The following is a 21,906-nucleotide window of genomic DNA, read 5'->3' as shown; positions in this document are numbered from 1 at the left end:
CCACATGGTCTCCCATCATTCTCAAATTATACACCCTTAAAAGGGGAATATATAAGTATTAAAAATTAAATGTGTAATTATACTAATTTTCTTTAACTTTCACGTCAATACTTCTGTTAAATGATTTGATTGAAATCACTTAAGTAGTTATGTGGTCATATTGAAAAAAAAAAAAAATGATGGTCATATCGGTACCAACACAATTATTAAGTGGTTGTTTGAGTAGTTTACCCTATTTTTTAATTAGATAGTTAAAGCACTTAAGAAAAAAATTAAGGATAAGACAGATTCTTGAGATTTTACAGATGTTTCTTTGTCAATAGGCTTGTAAACGAACCATACGAATACAATTGAGAGTATGTTCATGTTCATTCGTTTAATTTTAATCGAATAAAAATATGAACACGAAAAACTAAACGATCAAAATATTTTTTTTGTGTTCGTTAATTAAGGAATGTAGTTTGTTCGTGTTCGTTCAATTTCGTTCGTTAAAATGATAAACGAACATAAACAAACGAACATAAAATACAACTTTCTTTTAATTCAAGCAAAAATTACTAAAAGAATATAAATATACGAAGAAATATATATTTAATTAAACAAACATAAATGAACGAATTACCTTACGTAAACAAGCAAACATAAATGAACGAATTGTCGTTCATTCACGAACGTAAATGAATGTGTAGACACCTAATTTCGTCCCTTTATAATATATAGTATATTAAACGTATATTATATATTATATTATTTACACTATTTTTTCCTTTCTTTTTACAAGCCCAAAGCCCAACGTGTTACAAAGGGTGACCCATTACCATACAACACAAACAAGCAACCCAAACAAGTGACCCGAATCTGCTGAAGCCCAAACCCGCGACCCGTTCAATGATTCACTGGAGCGAACCAAGTCAACAGCCCGACCCGGTTTGAACCCTAGAGAAGATTAGGGTTTTAGCATCGCTTGTTCCACTCGAGTCCTCACGCCACACGCAGCCATCGCCGGAAATCTCGGCGCCCACATCAATCAACCAATAACCCACAAAACATTAGAACTCTAAATCGAATAGGACTCTAAAAATAGCCAAATTTGAGGCTATAAATTGCTTGTAATCAAACCCATTGAAAAAAATAGGTACAAGTATTACACACGAAATCCCCACAGGAAAATCACACAAAAGCACTCAGAAATACACAAACGATATTGTGGAGATTTGAGCACTTGTAACTTTCGAAAGCAAAAGAAATAAAGTTAGCATTTTTTACCTTATTCGGTTATCCTTGGTTTGCATATCGGTTTGTTTGGCTCGTGTTTGATATGAGAAGCGTTCAGCCGATGACAAAAAAGGGTGTTTTTTCGAAACGTTTTTTAGATCTATGATTCTCGAGGCCTATTTTGAAAAGCTAACCTTATTTTCGGAAAGAGAAAAGCGAGATCTTTAGAAGAACAAGATTTTTTTTTTTGATTCGACACCGCTGACTGGCGGCTGGCGAGGCGGCAGTCACCGGATTCTAGGTTCATCAAGAACACAGGCTTTTGTTCTTCATTACCGAAGAACATTGGAGAGAAAATATAATTGGGGGGAGGGGAGGTTTTGATTCAAATGAAAACAAATGAAATTTAAAAAGTTGTTTGGCTTATATAGTAAGCCCATATTACCCCATTGGATCCGCGTGTTGACCCGACCCGAGGCTCTGAACCGTATTTTTGCTTTAAGAGGGCTAAACTGTAATTTTGGTCCCTCTTATTATAAAAACTTCCATTTTAACCCCTAAATTGATTGTAAATACTGAATTTCATTTAAAATTGACCCTTGAATTTGTTTTTATTTCGATTTAATCCTTTTTATTATTATTATTTTATTTTTTTATTTTAATACTTATTATTTTTTTATACCTTGTTTATAAGTTATTATATATATATAACTATTATTATTACTATTATTTTTTACTATTAACGTATATATATATATATATATATATATGTATATTCTTTTTTATTTATTTTATTTATGTTTTCTCTTTATTGTGTTTACCTTTTTTCCCCTCTTTTTATTTATTTATTTATTTAGTGAATGTTTTATTTTTATTTCTTTGTTTTCATATATTATTTTTTATGTCTTTGTTTTATATATTTTTTTATTTTATTATCTTATTTTACTTTTTTCTTTTATTACTATTAACGTGTATATATATATATATATATTCTTTTTTATTTGTTTTTATTTATTTATTTAGTATATGTTTTATTTTTTCCCTTTGTTTCTTTTCCTTTATTTATCATATTTATCTTTATTTTATTTTTATTGTCTTTTGTTATTTGTATCACTTTTTTTTAATTGTTTTTATCTTCTTTATTTTTGTCACTTTTTCGTCCCTTCTAACAAGTGTCATGACTTTTTTAAGGATATTATCAACCCTATTGAAGGTAAGTAATTCATATCGTTATTTACCTTTTAAGTTAAACTTTCAACTTTCTTAATTAAAGACAACTGGAAATTACGTAGTACCGAAAGGACAGTTCAAGGGTGCTAACCCTTCCTTGACTGTAACCGACTCCCAAATCCGACATATCTTTGGTACGATGTAGATCAGGTAAGAAATAAGGTATCCGATCAACCCATTTGTTTTAAAATAAATGATCGGTGGTGACTCTAACCCAATTTATTCAAGTTAAAGCCCAATTTCGGGCCCACCCGAAAGACGGTTCCGACAGCTTGGCGACTCTGGTGGGGACAGGTAAGTGAGTCAGGCTAATGTAATTTCCAGTTGTCTTTTTAATGAAAAGGGTAAGTTTAAATTTTAAAGTAATTTTTCTATCCTTGTTACTTTCTTTTGATTATGTTTTTCAAAAAAATAGTTGCACTGACGATTTCTTTCAATGGCTTCAGCCTTTCAAACTTGTTTTTCATCTTTTAAGGCTCTAAACCTGAGCTCCAAACCCGTTTTTAAGTGGGGGTGAAAACGACGCTGTTGTGAGAATTTATTCTCCGTATGGGCCTAGCAAGTAACCTTCGGGATTCATATACCTTATGCTTTCATGTGAATTTATTCTCCATATGGGCATAAGGGAATGTCTCCTCTCGAGTTTAATTTAGTCCTCACAAGCTTGTCTGGCAAGCCCAAGGGGGCACCAGTATGGAGAACTCGGGTATATTTTTTTAGAACCTAAATCGGAAGATTATGGAGAATTAGAGCCTACCCCAAAACCTCATTTCAAACCCTAGGCTGCTTTGATATTATTTCCTACTTTATTTCATGTTCAAAGCATGTGAACTAGAAATTTATGTGGTTAGGACTTGTTCAAAATCAACTTGTGAGATAGAGATCATGTCTGGGTAGGAATACTAAGCATGTGGGGTAGATATCATGGGTATGACTTTTATGTTCATGATTTTTTTATTATTATCTATACCTCACTAACTCTTTTCAATTTTGTTCTCTTTTATTTTATTTTCATCGTTTGCATCATTCAAAAAGAGGTGTTGATCCGCCAAAAACGTGTTCGTTAAACGTAAATAATATGTATTCATGGACAAAAGGGTTATAATACAAGAGATGAAAAGCTCAGAAGTCCAGATATGATCAGAAGATACTCATAATGGACCGGGATTTACACTGTGCACACCAAAAGTCGACTTTTCGAGCTGGCAAAGGTTACAGGGGCAAGACGAGAAAAGGTTATTGACCTGGAGAGCTCCTTCAAAGACAACAGTCCACTATTGACAAATTCAAGAAGGACTCCAATGGCACTTTCATTAGGAACATGCTCAGTAGAGAGTGAAAGCCGAAGAGGCAGTCCTTCGAGATTTTTTTGGGACAAGCATCTCGTCGCTTACACAATTTAGCCAAAGAAGCTGGAATGGTTCAACAGGGTATTCAACTGGCAACAAAAGACGAATCAACTTGTCAGAGGATGTTCGGGATCTATACCATCAAAATGTTTTTTATCTCTTTAGACGTAACACTTTTGTCCCCAATAAGGATTATTTATAATAACACACATTTTTTGGATCAATGCCTTGAACATTGCATGCATTATGCATTTAAACATATTTTGCATTTTGTTATTTTCATTTATTTACATTCGCATTAACTAATAGAACCATGTCTCCTCGAAAGCAACAAACATTGGATACACTACCTCAAGCCTTGTACACACCCCATCCGCATAACACCCGCTTGAAAAAGAAGAAGATGAAAGCTAGAATTACTCATATCGAGGAGAACATGTTGAAGCTACAAAGAGAGTTAGAAGATAAGATAAACCAGAGAATTTGAGTACTCTGGATACAATCATGAAAAGCCAAGAGTCCTTGGTCAATCAAATTGTGGCCAAGTTATATGGTCTACATCAAGCGAGTACACCTGGGACAGGTTCACCAGAAGGGATAGTTAAGCCACTTACCCCGCAAGTGGTTATCATACCTGGAATCTTACTCGAACTTCAAGGGGACCTATTCACTGCAAAAGCGAAGACACCATCTGCTACAAAGATATAGACTGTTGTATCTAACCCTGAGAATAATCTGGGTTATTAACTTCTACCGTATTTGGATGAAGAAGACAAAGCAAAGAACATGGAGGAGAAAATCAAGAAATTGGAGAAGCAAAAGAAGGTAGTTAAAGGAGACCATGACTACCACGGAGTCGATACCGCGGAACTCAGCCTAGTCCCGGACTTGGTTCTTCTTCTAAAATTCAAGTCCCCGGAATTCGAGAAGTTTGATGGGAACAGTTGCACATCCGCTCACATCACCCTGTTCTGTTGAAAGATGAGAAGATATGGAGGAAACAACCAACTGATGATTCACTGCTTCTAGGAGAGTCTGTCGGGCTCAGCCATCCGGTGGTACAACCAGCTAAGCCAATCAAATATCAAGACCTGGAAGGACTTGGCCAAGTCATTTCTGGAACAATACAAGCATGTCAATGACATAAGGCCAAATTGAGTTATGCTACAAAGCATGGAAAAGAAGCACAACGATAGTTTCAAGCAATACACACAAAGATGGAGGGATTTGGCTGTGCAAATTCATCCACATTTGGATGAAAAGAAAACCCGGAAGCTTTTCTACAGACATTGAAGGCTCCATACTTCGGACATCTGGTTGTAATTACATCAGGAAGTTTTTCAAACTTGGTTATGGCTAGAGAAATGATCGAGTCGGCCATAAAACATGGCAAGATTAAGGATGGGGAGGCCAGTAAGAAACCTCCTATGAGGGAGAGACATGGAGAAATTAACAATATCAACCACGTCAGTAAGCGTGTTATAATCTCCAGCCCAAAATCAGCTGCAGTTGTACCGTCAGGTACTTCTAAACAAGAGACCAGAGAACCTAGGAAAGAAAGAGAGCATTTCGACCCTACTCTTATTACCTACAAAGAGCTTTACAAGAAACTTCTTGACACTCACGTAGTGTCACAATATCCGGTAGAACCCATGAAGCCCCCATACCCCAAGTGGTATGATGAGAATGCTCATTGTGAATATCACGACGGTGTCCAAGGGAATACTATTGAGAACTGTTACGCATTCAAGAGAATCGTTCAGAAGATGCGTAACCAGAACTGGATCGACTTCAACAACTTGGGGGCATCCAAGTGAGGAAGATCATTTGAGGCATTTTATTTGAATTTGTTTTTTTTTCATTTTTTCTCAAGTTTTGTAAGGAAATTTGAATAAATTTATGTTACCTTAAAGATGACGAGCAACAAATTAAATTTGCAAACTTGCAATTCGTTGAATATCAACGGAATTAAAACACTTTGTAAATAATTCAGAGTTACAGATCTTTGACAAAGTAACAAAATAAGGACTTTACCCCGAAAGGCCCGAACACCATACATTTCCCTTACAAAAACCGATATAACCTTCTCCCTTTATAAGGCTTGGCATATAGATGTGCATAGGTGCAGACAACATGAGGCATCTTTTGCATATGACATTTATATACTTTTTATTTAAGACGTTCAATGATGATCATGATATTTACAGATGGAATAGTTGAGTATGTGAATCTAATTCATACCAGTTGCTTGGAAATTGAACTCTAAAGATGAGATTTCTTGACTTTCAACATCATCTAGACTATAACAGGTTCTTCTTGACAAACTTAAGAAATTGGATCTGTTTACCCAGATTATAATATTATATATATACAATAAAGCTTGAGTTGTCCCTCTAAAGCAATTGGTTAAATGCCCCGGCTTTATGGATAAGATTCAGCTAACATGATAAAGGTGATTATAATATATAATAAAGCTCGAGTTGTCCCTCTAGAGCAATTGGTTAAACGCCCTGACTTTATGGATAATATTCAGCTAGCCTGATAAAGGTGATTATAATATCTATACAACAATATTGGGTTGTCCCTCTAGAGCAATTGGTTAAACGCCCCAACTTTATGGATCCAGCTAGCCATATAATGGCAAATTAAATAAGGAGTTTTGGTAAAGATGGACTAAGGGAGTTAAGGAACACTTGTTATAGTCAATTTCACACGAGCACTCGGGAATTTCATTTTTAGACCGATATTTTTGCACTACCATTGTTAGAGGAGCCTACAAATCTTGAACAAATGGAAGATTTCAGAGGACCGAAATAAAAGGTATAGTAATTGATTATGCTAGTTACGTCATTTTGTCTACATTCGATTAAAATGCCAAGCCAAGAAATAGGGGCATGTTGCGATGTTCAAAAGGAACGAGAAAGAAACAACAATTTAGTGGCCAAAACCTTAAAAAATAGGAAGCCAACTTGAACCCAACTCATCCATTTGAACACTTGTCAAAAAGCTATAACTCTGAAAGCGTTAAAAGAACTATTGATTCCTTTAATATTCTTTGAACTCATGTTTATGATTTGATTCGATTGCGAGCCTGAATTAAGGAATAATATTTTACAGAATTTTTATATGCTCATATCATTTTCCCTTTTAAAATAAGAGAAATGATAAAAACATTTTCAAACAGGACAGTCTCAAATGTGAAAGGCTGCGACCTGAGAAGGAAATGGGGCATGGTCGATTCCGAGTACAAGACCAACATACAAAATGAGGCTCCATCCAAGAGATAAAACCTAACTCATTCATGTTGCACGCATCTTAGACATACTTAAGAACATCACATTCATCATTTTAGCATACATGATTTTTTACAACTTTTAGACTCAAGTTTCAATTCCAAAAAGAAAGATACTTGGTTCAAAAGAACCTTCAGAAAATTGATGGTGGTTGCCGAACTCAGCAGCGAGGAGCTACACCGCAACCAGTTTGATATGTTAAAAGACCTTCGAGTTCGACTACGCTCAGCTCCAAGACACATCATTTGCAGCATAACTCAAGGCTAGAAGGGTTATCTGCCAACAAAAGACCTTCGAGTTCGACTAAGCTCAGCTCCAAGGCACATCATTACAGCATAACTCAAGGCTAGAAGGGTTATCTGCCAACAAAAGACCTTCGAGTTAGACTACGCTTAGTTCCAAGTCACATCATTTGCAATATAGCTCAAAGAAAGATGGGTTATTTGCCAACAAAAGACCTTCGAGTTTGACTACGCTCAGCTCTAAGGCACATCATTTACAGTATAACTCAAGGCTAGAAGGTTTATCTACCAACAAAAGACCTTCGAGTTCAACTACGCTCAGCTCCAAGACACATCATTTGCAACATAGCTCAAGGCAAGAAGGGCTATTTTCCAACAAAAGACTTCCGAGTTTGACTACGCTCAGCTCAAGGCACATCATTTGCAGCATAGCTTAAGGCAAGAAGGGTTATCTGCCAAAGACCTTCGAGTTGGATTACACTCAGCTCAAAGGCACATTGTTTACAGCATAACTCAAGGCTATAAGGGTTATCTACTAACCAAGACCTTCAAGTTCGATTACACTCAGCTCAAAGGCACATCAAATTCGTAGCATAACTCAAGGCAATAAGGGTTATCTGCCAACAAAATATCTTCGAGTTCGATTACACTCAGCTCAAAGACACATCATTTGCAACATAGATCAAGGAAAGAAGGGTTATTTGCCAACAAAAGACCTTCGAGTTCGATTACACCCAGCTCAAAGGTGCATCATTTGCAGCATAGCTCAAGGTGAGAATTATTATCTGCCAATAAAAGACCTTCGAGTTCGATTACATTCAGCTCAAAGGCACATTATTTGTAACATAGCTCAAGGCAAGAAGGGTTATCTATCAACCAAGACCTTCGAGTTCGATTACACTCAGCTCAAAGGCATATCATTTACAGCATAACTCAAGGCTAGAAAGGTTATATGTCAACAAAGGCCTTCGAGTTCGACTACGCTCAACTCAAAGCCAAATAAAATTTATAGCATAGCTCAAGGAAATAATGGCTATCTGTCAACAAAAACTTTAAAGTTTGATTCCATTCAGCTCGATGACACATCAATCACACTAGTTTCTGGTGGTAGATGAGGTTTTCAAGTCGAGAAGATTACCTGGGTTAGCTGTGCCTTAGTGACAATAAATTATTTTCCGGCAGCACATCTTAAGTCGAGAAAAGCTATATGTCAACGAAGACCTTTCGAGTTCAATTTTATTCAGCTCGAGGGCCTATCAACCACAGGGTGGAGTCAAGGAACTACTTCCAGTTGAATTTTTAAACCAAGGTCTTTAAATCGAGAAGAAGACCGAAGTTGATTACAATTTGGCAACGAGAAGCCATATTCCAATTCAAATATCGGATTACGACTTTCCATATCATTTCAAGATGCACTCGGCTTCGAGACAGATGAGTCATATGTAACTAAATTCGAAAGGGAGTTTATTCTTAATTGAAATATCAGAATCAATTTTCAACTCCATCGAACGAAATTTGTGTCCTTTTGTCTTTGTCATATTTTTTGCTCCACAAAAAAGGACAAAGAGGGGCAGCTGTAGACACTTAATTTCATGCCTTTATAATATATAGTATATTAAATGTATATTATATTATTTACACTATTTTTCCTTTCTTTTTACAGGTCCAAAGCCCAACGTGTTACAAAGGGTGACCCATTACCATACAACACAAACAAGCGACCCAAACAAGTGACCTGGATCTGCTGAAGCCCAAACCCGTGACTCGTTCGATGATTCACTGGAGCAAACCAAGTCAGCAGCCCGACTCGGTTTGAACCCTAGAGCAGATTAGGGTTTCAACACCACTTGTTCCACCCGAGTCCTCACGCCACACGCAGTCATGGTTGCAAATCTGGACGCCCACATCAATCAACCAATAACCCACAAAACATTAGAACTCTAAATCGAATAGGACTCTAAAAATAGCCAAATTTGAGGCTATAAATTGCTTGTAATCAAACCCATTGAAAAAAATAGGTACGAGTATTACACACGAAATCCCCACAGGAAAATCACACAAAAACATTCAGAAATACGCAAACAATATTGTTGAGATTTGAGCACTTATAACTTTCGAAAGCAAAAGAAATAAAGGTAGCATTTTTTTTACCTTATTTGGTTATCCTTGGTTTGCATGTCAGTTTGTTTGGCTCGTGTTTAATATGAGAAACGTTCGGACGATGACAAAAAATGGGGTGTTTTTTCGAAACGTTTTTTTAGATCTACGATTCCTCGAGGCCTATTTTAAAAAACTAACCTTATTTTCGGAAAGAGAAAAGCGAGATCTTTAGAAGAACAATAATTTTTTTTTGGTTCTCCAGGCGGCGAATTCACCGAATTCTGGGTTCATCAAGAACCCAGGCTTTTGTTCTTCATTACCGAAGAACATTGGAGAGAAAATATAAATGGGGGAGAGGAGCTTTTGATTCAAATGAAAACAAATGAAATTTTAAAAGTTGTTTGGCTTATATAGTAAGCCCATATTACCCATTGGATCCGCGTGTTGACCCGACCCGAGGCTCTAACCCGTGCTTTAAAAGGAGTAAATTGTAATTTTGGTCCCTCTTATTTTAAAAACTTTCATTTTGACCCCCTAAATTGATTGTAAATCCTGAATTTCATTTAAAATTGACCCTTGAATTTATTTTTTATTTCGATTTAATACTTTTTTTTATTTTAATACTTATTATTTTTTATACCTTGTTTATAAGTTATTATATATATATATAACTATTATTATTACTATTATTTTTTTACTATTAACGTATATGTATATATATATTATTTTCTTTTATTACTATTATTATCATTATATGTATATTCTTTTTATTTATTTTATTTATTTATTTTCTCTTTATTGTGTTTACCTATTTTTCCCTCTTTGTTTTTTATTTATTTATTTAGTGTATGTTTTTGTTTTTATTTCTTTGTTTTCATGTATTCTTTTTTATTTCTTTGTTTTTATATATATTTTTATTTTATTATCTTATTTTTACTTTTTTTCTTTTATTACTATTAACGTATATATATTCTTTTTTATTTATTTTTATTTATTTATTTAGTATATGTTTTATTTTTTTCCCTTTTGTTTCTTTTCCTTTATTTATCCTATTTATCTTTATTTTATTTTTATTGTCTTTTCTTATTTGTATCATTTGTTTTTTTAATTGTTTCTATCTTATTTATTTTCGTCATTTTTTCTTCCCTTCTAACAAGTGTTCTGACTTCTTTAAGGATATTTTCAACCCCATTGAAGGTAAGTAATTCAGAATTCAGATCGTTATTTACCTTTTAAGTTAAACTTTTAATTTTCTTAGTTAAAGACAACTGGAAATTACGTAGTACCGAAAGGGCAGTTCAAGGGTGCTAACTTTCCTTGACTGTAACCGACTCCCAAATCCGACACATCTTTGGTACGACGCAGATCAGGTAAGAAATAAGGTATCCGATCAACCCATTTGTTTTAAAATAAATTATCGGTTGCGACTCTAACTCAATTTATTTAAGTCGAAGCCTAATTCTGGGCCCACCCGAAAGACGGTTTCGACAGAATGAACAAACCATTTGTTCATGTTCGTTTATTTAATTAAACAAACAAAAAATCTTATTCATGTTCATTTATTTAATAAATAAACGAACATAAATAAACTTCTCGTCGAATAATTCACAAACGGTTCGTTGAACGTTCGGTTCGTTTACATGCCTATTTGTCAGGTTCAGATATCAATAATCGTAAAAAGCTAATCCTTAAGGAAGCTGAGCGAGCGTGAGATTTTGCTTAAAGTTAGGCTTTCATCTTGAAGGTGATGAACGAGACTTTATTTCGGAATTTACAAGGTTAAATGGATATTAGGTTCAGTGATTTCGAATTTGGGACGATTGCTTATTTTTTGTGACGGTTCTAAAAATGTTCCAATGTCGTTGGGTTTCAGTTTTTCTGAGGAGTCTCGATAATATCTTTCAAGTTATATGTAAACAAATTTTAACAAATAATATATTTGATGTGCTAAAAAAGTTAATTACTTGGAATGTAAGTTTATTAAATATATATTAATTTAATATTTAAATCGTGTTACACATATTTAAATGATGTTCTAATATTTAGTGTATTTTTATTAATATTATGTTTATATTGTCTCAAATATTCTTTTTAAAATATATTCTTTAAATATATAGCTTATAATATAATTTTGATTGAAATAATATAAACTTTTATCAAGTTTGAGTTTTATTTTATTTTTATATACGAGAGCTTGATTTGCAAACATAGGGCAATGAAATTGTCATAAGTTACTCAAATTCACTCGGCTTTGATTTGATAATAAATGTGTTAAAACTCGAAATTTCATAATTACTTTATTTCTATGTTCTTCAGGGGCTGGAAAACAATATTGTCGTTTGCACTTATTAAAAAGTTTAATCATCGTCTAAGGGTGAAATTCTAACTCTAAAAATAATATTTTTGGAATAACTTAAATAATTATTTCTAATCACTAAAAAATAATTTAAAATTTTATTATATATTGTGATAAAAGTAAATAGAAGATTTTTAATTTGATACTGAGAGTTTAAAATGTTAAAAAGAAACTATATAATAAATATAGCTTGAAAAAACTTGTTTTTAGGTCATTTATATTCTTCATTAAACACTATAATCTTATATCATTGTCAAATAAATCAAACAAAATAATATAACATATTCTGATAATCATATTCAATAATATAATTGGTAATAGCAGTGGAATAGCTAGGGATATTTAAAAAAGTCTACATGCATTAACCTTTTCAAAAGACTCATAACCTGTAATAGCCTATGGTCATATCAAAACCCGTAAGCAACATCTAAATTATTACTCAATTGACTTACATTTGCATATATTTTATCATACACCGCTACTTTTAAAATCAAAATAACTTTTTATTCTTCTTCTTCTTCTTCTTTTTTTTTAAAAAAAAGAGTTAATTTCTTTAACACAATCAAAGTAAAATGATTGATTTTGGAGTTATGGTTCTAACACATTACTTTGAAACCTAAACTCTCACCTCCCTAATTCATTTATGACCTGTATAATAATTAGAATTTTAAATGGTTATCGATCATATTCAGGGCCAGGGGACCTTGACAGCTAACAGAATTTCCCTTCCCATTTTTTCAATTTTTTTATTTAACATAGTAGCAGATCCAAAAATATTTTTAAAGATAAACACATATATATTAACAATAAAAAAATTTTAAATAAGGTGAGCACAGATAAAATTTTAGGATAGACACCATCAATAAAATAGATAACTAACTGAAAAAAAATTCAAATTTCAAAATAGACACGTATCCACTCTCAACTCTCAATGAATCCGTTGCTGGATAAACGAAGGACAGGAATTAATGGCTTTCCCCTGCAATCTGCAAAGCAATGCTAACATTAACTATAATACGTACGAATATTTCTTTCGGTTCACTCCTGCTTGCTTGTCTCTATGTATCACTTTTTAGCTTCCTTTTCTAGTTAGTGAAGGCAGCAAAGATGGACCGAAAGGGCGGGGATCCACTTCTTACTATAATTTTTAAATTTTTTTAATGAAGGTATAATTTTGTCTCTAAAAGTTTTATAATTTCATGTTTTAAATTTATAATATAAATTATTAAATAAAAAATTCATTCCAATATAAAATCTTACGTCCGTTCTTAAAAATTAACCGCATTGTAATCATGCATCCATCTTAACAATTTGTATTGCCTTCCATCGGTGGAGGAAACTATGATGTAAAGAAATACATTAAGAGTGCATCAAGCTTTGTTTATTGTTCTTACAGTTCTTGTAATATTCAAGAGGGGATATTAGAAGGAAAAATAACTTAGGATAACTGTATGAAGATGTCTACAATTAGCGATAAATCAAATTGATATTTAAATATCTTTTGAACCAAAATTGATTTAATAAATGTATCTTTGAGCAAAACTCCGCAAATAAGTCTTTATAGTTGATGTATACAATCAACGAGTGTATGCACGTTGTTAATGGTTAAAAAAGATTTTGAATAAATACTACTTTGTAATTACTACAAACTATTAAAAAATAAATTAAAGTTTGAGTAAATTTAATATTTTAATCGAAGTTGATCCCTATTTATTTCCATTTCTGTAAGTTAGTCTAATAATTTCAATATAATGATATTTTTGTTCATTTTATTTCTTAAATTATATTATTATATGAAATTCGCCCATATTTTTTTTTGTAATTTAGTGCAAACCCTACAAATTATATCATAATCTCCAAACTCTATAAACTTTTGTTCACCAACTTTTTAAAATGAATGCAATTTAGTCCAAATTGATATTAATCTTAGGTATAAATTTTGTAATTGTTTCAATTTGATCTCTATGCGTTGTTTAATTTATTTAAATTTCAGTTTGTAATTTCATGTTTGTTCAATTTAGCCTTTAAAATTATATTTTTATCCAAAATTAGCCCATATTTATTTCCATTTTTTTTAATTTACTCTAAAACCTATATTTTACATCATAATCTTCAAACTCTATAAATCATATAATGATCTCTAAATCCTATAAACTTTTGTTCACCAACTTTTCAAATGAATGAACTGATTTCAATTTTACATTTTACAATTATTTCAATTTGATCCATGCCATTGTTTAATTTATTTAAATTTCAGTTTGTTCAATTTAGTCCTAGTTAGTAGTTTGTAATAATTTTTTCTATATATTTAGAGATAATTATTATAATGTTTCTTTTTATATTTTTTCAATTACATAGCTATAGCAAGGGGTGCTTATCGAGTGAGTCTACTGCTAGTTGGACAGTTCTCGATTCGTGCTCATTAAAAATATTTGTTGTTCGACTTGAATCGTTGCTCCTTAAAATTTGCTTGATTTCCACTCGTTCAAAAAAATTGTTTCTTAACTCGTTGCTCGTTAAACTTAGGGGTGAACAAAACTCTACTCAACTTGGAAAACCGCTCTTTTCAACTCAAACCGACTCAAAAAAATTTCAAATTCGAATTGAATTATAAAATAGAACTCGAATAACTTGAAACTTTTAGTAATTAGTGGATTTATTTTCAAATTTGAGTCAAGTCCCTCGACTTTATATGATATATGTATAGCACATCTGAAAAAATATGAAGAAATATATATGTATTGTATATAGTTATACAAAATTGTTTAAATTGAGATCAAATAGTATCATAATATTATAAATATTTACAATTATATTTAAATAGAAAAAACGAACAACTTGACTTGACTCGACTCGAATTTTATAAGCTCTATTTGACTCAAAAAAAGTTCGAGTTATAAAATTGAACCCATCAACTCGAATAACTCAAAACTTTTTAACTTGACTCGACTCGATCAAACGCTCACCCCTAGTTAAGCTTACTAGAATTGGGTAAGACAATTAGGGTTTGATTTTTTTGTGTAGTAAATAATTACTAATTTTAATATTATTTATTAGAAAATTAATATATTAGTAAATTAGTAGTAGTAGTTATTAATTATTTATTTAACATATTTCTTATTATCTATTAGTAAATGAGTAATTATTTTTTAAATTTCTTTTTTTAATGCAATAATAATTTAAGATAACCACTAAAAAATTATATAAAAAAAGTAACAAACTGCTCGCGAACTTATCGAGTCAAGTTGGACCTTGCTCGACTTAACTCGTTAAGGTCTCGAGTCAACTCGAGTCAAATTTTTTGACCGAGTCAAATTCGATCAGCTCAAAAGTTACTCAACTTATTAAACACCCCTAGCTATAGCCTATGGCTATAAGACTATGACTAAAAACATATAATATACCAATATGGGTTGGTTTAAGTGATAAGCAGCTTGATATCGCTTAAGTAAAGTCTCGAGTTCGTGTCCTTGTGTATGCAGAAAATCCTTGTTACTCACCCACCAAAATCATGTGTGCGAAGCGATTAGGTTCGGATTAATCATGACGAAACCTTGGAACTGGGATGACAAAAAAAAACATTTAATATAAGGCTATTAAGACTATAACATATGTTATATATATAATACAATTACAATTAGACCTCTTTGAAAGGTGAAAAATAATTTATCTGAAAATGACTTGATTTGAATTCCATCTGTATTTAGTAACCTGAAACTGATATTAAAATGGCTGTCCCTTTTTTCCATATGTATGGGGTAAGGGGGAGGTAAGATAGTAGGCTACCCCCAACACCAGGTTGAGAGCAGCTTTCGTAAGAGACCTCCGAATTATGAAATGCCCTCCTTGGGACTCGATCCCACGTCCTTAAGGTTAAGAACCTTGTGCTCTACCAACTGAGCTGGATGGTCATTTCCTGAAACTGATATTACTTTATATGAATTTTATCCATCAACGACGTAATCTGACTGGACTTAATTTAAATTAAACTATTGAAATGATATGATATAACTTGTACTCGATTTAACCTGACCTGACCTAACCTGAACGACTTGATCGTGATTTGGATAATGGCCCAAATGGAGATCAGCTTACTGGCAGGCTTGGGTGTTAACAAGGCTTGAGAATATAGGCAAAGGCCTCGGTGCAGGCTGCCCTATTGGGCCTTGCTTAACGGGTTATCCAATGGGGCAAACAACGAAGCAGAGGAGAACGTGAACCCGTCATGATCTTAACTATTTAACCCCCCAAATTTTCCCAAACTTCCAAATTGACCCCAAAATCCAAGTTAAACTAATATTTGGCCATTTAAGTCCATGAAGTTTTTCACCTTATCGAACTAATCTCAGTTTTTAAATTAGGTTCAAAATTAAAAATTTCCTTACGTTTCTAAAACTTTTAACTTGGGTTTTGGGGCGTGAGACATCTATTTTTTTTTAACATTTAAAATAGCATACAAGCATCAACAAAAGATATATACGACAAGCCATTTCAAACAAGCATGCTGACCTAAACCATCAATTTGACCTATTTTACTATAGGGGTAAGCGCATTTTCATAATATAGACCCAAGAGTTATTTATACCTAATAAATATATTAAAAAAGTACATTTTTATGTACATTGTACAGTGTAAGCCGTTGTGTAGGCACATTTATTTGGCTGCTGAAGGAAGAAGGGTAAAAAGAAAAGAGTAGTGCAAAGAAACCTGAGAAGCTTTGAAAAATGAAGTGACCATATGTTCTCCTCTATATGCCAAGTCATTTTGAATCCATTTTAACGTGAAAAATGCATGCCGAAGGAATGTGATGATCATGATTCTGTGACGGAACCAATGCCGTGGAGCTCATCACTCTCCAATACTCCCCTTTCCTTTTCTTCTCATCTCCTCCATACATCCATTTCTCTTTATCTTCTCTTTTGATTTGTTCAGTCCCATTCCCACCACCTTCTGATGATATGCTAATCGAAGCATTCCTCATGTTGCACCACATCCTTATCATGATATAAATCATCACCAGACATATAACTGTGGAAGTGAAAACAATGGCCATTATGATACAAATGACTGCAGTGCTCGACAGTACGTAGTTTTCACGACCCGCTGAGTCTGTGCACGATGTTAATGGTGGGCCGCATAGCTTGTCATTACCCGAGAAAGATGTGGGTGGGAATCCTTTAAAGGCAGAAGGAAGTTGTCCTTGAAGATGATTATTTGACAGGTTTAGCATCACCAGGCTGGTCAGTTGTCCGAGTGAAGAAGGAACTTCTCCTCCTAGTCGGTTGAATGAGAGATTTAGTCTTTCCAACTTCAGAAGATCTCCCAGAGATGATGGAATCTCACCTGACAAAAGATTTTTGCTGAGATCTAATATCACTTGTAGTTCAGTTAGGCTTCCTATCTCGGACGGCATCGAATCCGAGAGGAAGTTTTCAGAAAGTCTCAGTTCATACAGCTTCTTGCATTGCTGGATTGTTGGAGGAATCGGACCTGAAAGATTGTTTCTTTGCAAATTTAGGACATTGAGGGAAGTGAGTTGTCCAATCTGTTGCGGGATTTGGCCAGAGAGATTGTTGGTATGGAGAGAAAGCTTTAGCAGTCTCGAGCAGTTTCCGAGCTCGGCCGGAATATGTCCATGGAAATTATTGGAAGAAAGGTGGAGCTCTCCCAGGTCTTGTAGGCCCCCCAACCAACTAGGCATTCTGCCTGTGAATTGGTTATTGTTAAGTAGAAGATGCTGAAGCTTTTGACAAGAAGAGAGTTGAGATGGCACTTCTCCTTTCAAATTGTTGAAGGACAAATCCAAAAAGTTTAGCTCCTTGAGTTGGCCTAATTCTGGAGGAATCCTGCCACTGAGTTGATTATTTCCGAGTCGGAGACGGTGAAGATTTATCGAATTGGCAAGACGAGAAGGAATGCTACCCGAGAAGCTGTTGTTGGTTAAATCCAAGGCAGTCAAATAATTTGAACCTGTGAGGGGAAGTATTGTACCACTGAACTTATTGTGAGAAAAATTGATTATTTTGATGTTCCTGAGAGAGTAGAGCGAGTCAGGCAGAGGACCTTCCAACGAGTTGTTGTAGAGCGTGACGGTGCTGAGTCGAGAAAGGAATCTGAAAGTTGCAGGCAAGACTCCTGATAGTTTATTATCAGCTAAAGCCAATTGCTGCAACTTCTTGCAGTAGCCCAAACTTGGTGGGATCGGACCCGACAAGTCATTCTGCCTAAGCTGAAGCAAAACCAGATTTTTGAGCTTTCCAATAGTTTCAGGAATGGAACCACTGAAGTGGTTCCCGAAGAAATCAATAGCAGTTAAGCTTGTACAATTGGTTAACTCCATTGGTATACTTCCAGACATGTCGTTATCATAGAGGTAGATAGTTCTCATTCTCTGCAGCTTGCCAATCTCCACTGGAATTGAGCCAGTGATCATGTTGTCAAACAGATAAAGATTCTCCAAGTTACTCATGTTTCCAATTTCTGGGGGAATGCTTCCACTGAAGCTATTGTTATTGAGCAGTAAATCTTTAAGCTTCTCTAATTTGTCAATGGAGGGTGGTAACTCTCCTTTGAAATCGTTGTTTGACAGATCCAGTTGTTGCAGTGAGGAACAGTTCAATAGCTCCAATGGGAACCCTCCAGATAGCTTATTTTGTGCTAGAAACAGTTGTCGAAGATTCAAATTCTTAAGGCAAAAGTTACTCGGAATGCTACCGGTCAATGTGTTGTCAGAGAAAGCTGCAACCTGAAGGTTCTGCAAATGGACATTAAGCAGATTTATGGTTCCAGATAGATTGTTACTGGACAAGTCAATCTCCTGAAGCTGAACCAAATGGTTGAGCTCCCATGGGATTTCTCCATTCAGCATGTTTCCTACCAAATTCAAGTACTTCAAATCGGATAGGCCACTTATCTCGGTCGGGATCGATCCGGAAAGGCTGTTATTGGCCAAGTTCAAAATTTGCAGCGATTTAAGCTTCCCGATTGATTCAGGGATTTCCCCATCAAGCCTGTTGTTTGATGCTACAAAATTTTGCAGCCCTTCACAGTTACAAATCTGTGTAGGAATGAGTCCACTGAAACTGTTGTGCTGCAAATCAAGAGATTTCAGATTCTTCAAGCTACCAATCTCTGCAGGAACACTTCCATTTAATTGACAATATCCAAGGCCCAGCACTCTCAACTCAGTCAAGTTAGCAATACTTGTTGGGATTAGACCAGTCAACATGTTATCTCCTATTCTGAGAACTTGCAACTTCCTCAAAAGGCCAATCTCTGGAGGAATTTTACCAGAGAGATTGTTCGAATATAGGAGCAGTGTCATTAGATTCCGAAGCTTTCGAATCTGAGGGGGGATTGATTCGGTGAGATAATTGAGAGACAAGTCGAGTGTTTGAAGAGAAACAAGGTTGCAGAGCTCGTTGGGAATGGAACCTGACAAGCTTGAACCAGACAGGTTCAAGGCAATGAGAAAGGCTTCATCATGTGAACACTTGACGCCGTTACAGCTGCATATATCAGCTCCAAGAGACCAGCTTTCAAGAACACCTGCAGGATCAACTAGCTTTGATTTAACTCTGAGAAGCCAGTAGGCATCTGTTGAACTCGAATCGTCCCCAAAGGCGACCGACTGAATACAAGTAAAGACTGTGAGGAAGAGGATAAAACGGGACATGTGAATGCTCTCCATTTTCTTGGAAACTAAAGCATCAGATATCGCAACTGTTGGCCCACGATTCCATGCTTAAAACAAAAACACCAGAAGAAAAAGAAGAAGAGATCAGTTGAATCTAGGTATCATAAGGAAAAAAGAAGAGCAGTACGAGGAAAAGAGAGTGGACAATGGAAGATAAAACAGGCTTAAAGTTTGGGGTTTAAATAGTTATTTGGTGCTTAATCAGTGTGAACAGTAGAACAAATACCCCATTATCAAAGAGTAATTAAGCCACCAAATTTATGGAATCTTAAAGCATGATTTGTTATAGGAAAAGGGTATTTGTATTCATAAACAAGACATAATACAAAAGGGATATGAAGATGGGAGTAGAGATTGGTATGTTGAAGAAGGAAAAGGGTGGTGGGGCTGTATCTTTTCTTTGTTGTCTGACTCAGATTGGAGAAGACAAATAAAAACAATATACGTCAAGTGACAAAACAAAATGGAATTTCAAACTTTGTTTTCAAAAAAGATTTTGACTTTGTAATGTTTCAACAATTTTCAACTAAATTGGTATAAAACCATTCATGCCTATTGAAATTATTGAGTCGTCCAAAGATGCATAAAAGGACCATAAAGATATAGGCGTGCGAGGTGAATGGACCATCATATTCATGAACAAATTTTTTTCTTAGACTATTGACAACACGCTCTATAGACGAAATTACATGAAATTGGGTCTTTTAGATAAAATAACATTTTATTCTACTATTGAAATCATTCAATGAGTTCTTGTACTATGATTTTTAAAGCATTATTTTTGTTGTTTATCATAGAATAAAGAAAAATATTAATCAATAGCTAGTTACGTTGATTAAGGCGATAAGCATAGAAAAACATAAGGAATTAGTCATAACCAAAACCACCAAATCCCAACTTAAAATACAAGAAACAAACAGATCAGAATAACAACCATAAAGAATTTTACAGTAGAGACAAGCTTCATTGTTCATAATTGAAACCAAAGATGGGGTTTTGTTTACATTCAAAGGATTCTTCTAATGACCAATCAACGCCTCAATGTATTCTACAATGAACCAAAGGGATTCTGCCGAAGAAGAAACAAATGGAACACGACAACAATAGTTCACCAAAGTGAGAGTTGTGCTTCTAGTTTTAGCTTCAGATTCCTCTAACTTGGCTTAGTTTTTGGTGTATTTCAAGCAGAGGCATCCAACATGGGTTGTCCCATCAAAAAACACACTAACCTACATGGACCATTTTACTTGTTTTCTAACCTTTTGCTTCTCCCAAGAATCCACTGCACATTCCATTTCGTTACGTGTGTATGTATATATTCAAGGAAATAATGTATGAGGTGTTGAGTGAAATGCTGAAGGTGCAACTCAATCAATGCTTAGTAGAATAGGTCTCATATCAATGACCATTTGCATTTTCTATTAACACATCATCTTCAAATAATAGAGGCCACTAAGCAACAATGACAAAGTAGCTTTTGACAAGGCAGGAGGAATATTTTGTCTAAATAAATGGGCTCATCATGGAATTTCTTTGACCTTCACCTTGTTTATTGGGATTGTCAACCTAATCTCAGCACCTTCCCTATGGTTTACTTCAGATATGGAATGTTGTTGAGGTGTGCTACCTAATCTGGAGGTTTATAAAGAAAAACCTTTTAGGTGTTTAAGTTATTAATTCCTTGAGATCCAACAGTACTGCCAAGGGAGAAGTTAGTCGAGTATTTACAAATATTTTTATATTAAAAAAATCATAATTACATAGAATGAATTGTGTTGGAATTTAAAAGTTTAATTGTAACTTCAAGAAACATAGATAAATCATATTTTTATATTCTTGTTAATGTTTATTTGTTCAACTATACCTTGAGACATTTGATAGAAGGGAACTGTTGTTGCTACAGAAGATCTTCGATGCGAGAAATCCTCAAACACTTTATAGGGAAGGGATGTTTTATCAGAATCGATAAACCTCGCAATTAAGTGTATGAAGCTTGTAATATCTAATACCCGTTACAGCCGTCCGGACATTTTCACGGTCACGAGCGAAATAAAAAAAAATATGTCCTTATAGAATAAAAATATATTCTATTACTTTATACAATTAATTTAATATTACATTAATAAATCTTGGAAAAATGATTAAATTAGGGGCATTAATTATAAAAATAAAAAGTGTGATTAAAAATAGGGGAATTAATTATAAAGGTAAAAAATAGCTTTAAAAAATTAAGAGATTCAAATTATAATGGTAGAAAGTGAGATTAAAAAAAATTAGAGACCTCAATTGTAACGGTAAAAAGTGGGATTGAAAAAATTAGGTTCCTCGAATCTCGATTATAAATGTAAAAAGTGAGATTTAAAAATTAGAGGCCTCAATTATAAAGGTAAAAAGTGGGATTGAAAAAATTAGGGGCCTCGAATCT

At 34.1% G+C, this 21,906-nt stretch overlaps 1 protein-coding gene across 1 annotated transcript; it reads right to left on the bottom strand.

Moving 5' to 3' along the window:
- Positions 1-16,440: 16,440 nt before the first annotated feature.
- Positions 16,441-19,584, bottom strand: LOC120166004 (LRR receptor-like serine/threonine-protein kinase GSO1). Its single transcript, XM_039175417.1, has one exon. It carries the CDS (start codon positions 19,473-19,475, stop codon positions 16,545-16,547), a length of 2,931 nt encoding a protein of 976 aa, XP_039031348.1. The 5' UTR covers positions 19,476-19,584; the 3' UTR covers positions 16,441-16,544.
- Between the last annotated feature and the right edge of the window lie 2,322 nt (positions 19,585-21,906).

The sequence above is a fragment of the Hibiscus syriacus genome, unplaced genomic scaffold (assembly GCF_006381635.1).
Source record: "Hibiscus syriacus cultivar Baekdansim isolate YM2019G1 unplaced genomic scaffold, ASM638163v2 tig00111621_pilon, whole genome shotgun sequence".
NCBI classification, from domain to species: domain Eukaryota; kingdom Viridiplantae; phylum Streptophyta; class Magnoliopsida; order Malvales; family Malvaceae; genus Hibiscus; species Hibiscus syriacus.
This window is presented reverse-complemented; position numbering and strand designations above follow the sequence as displayed.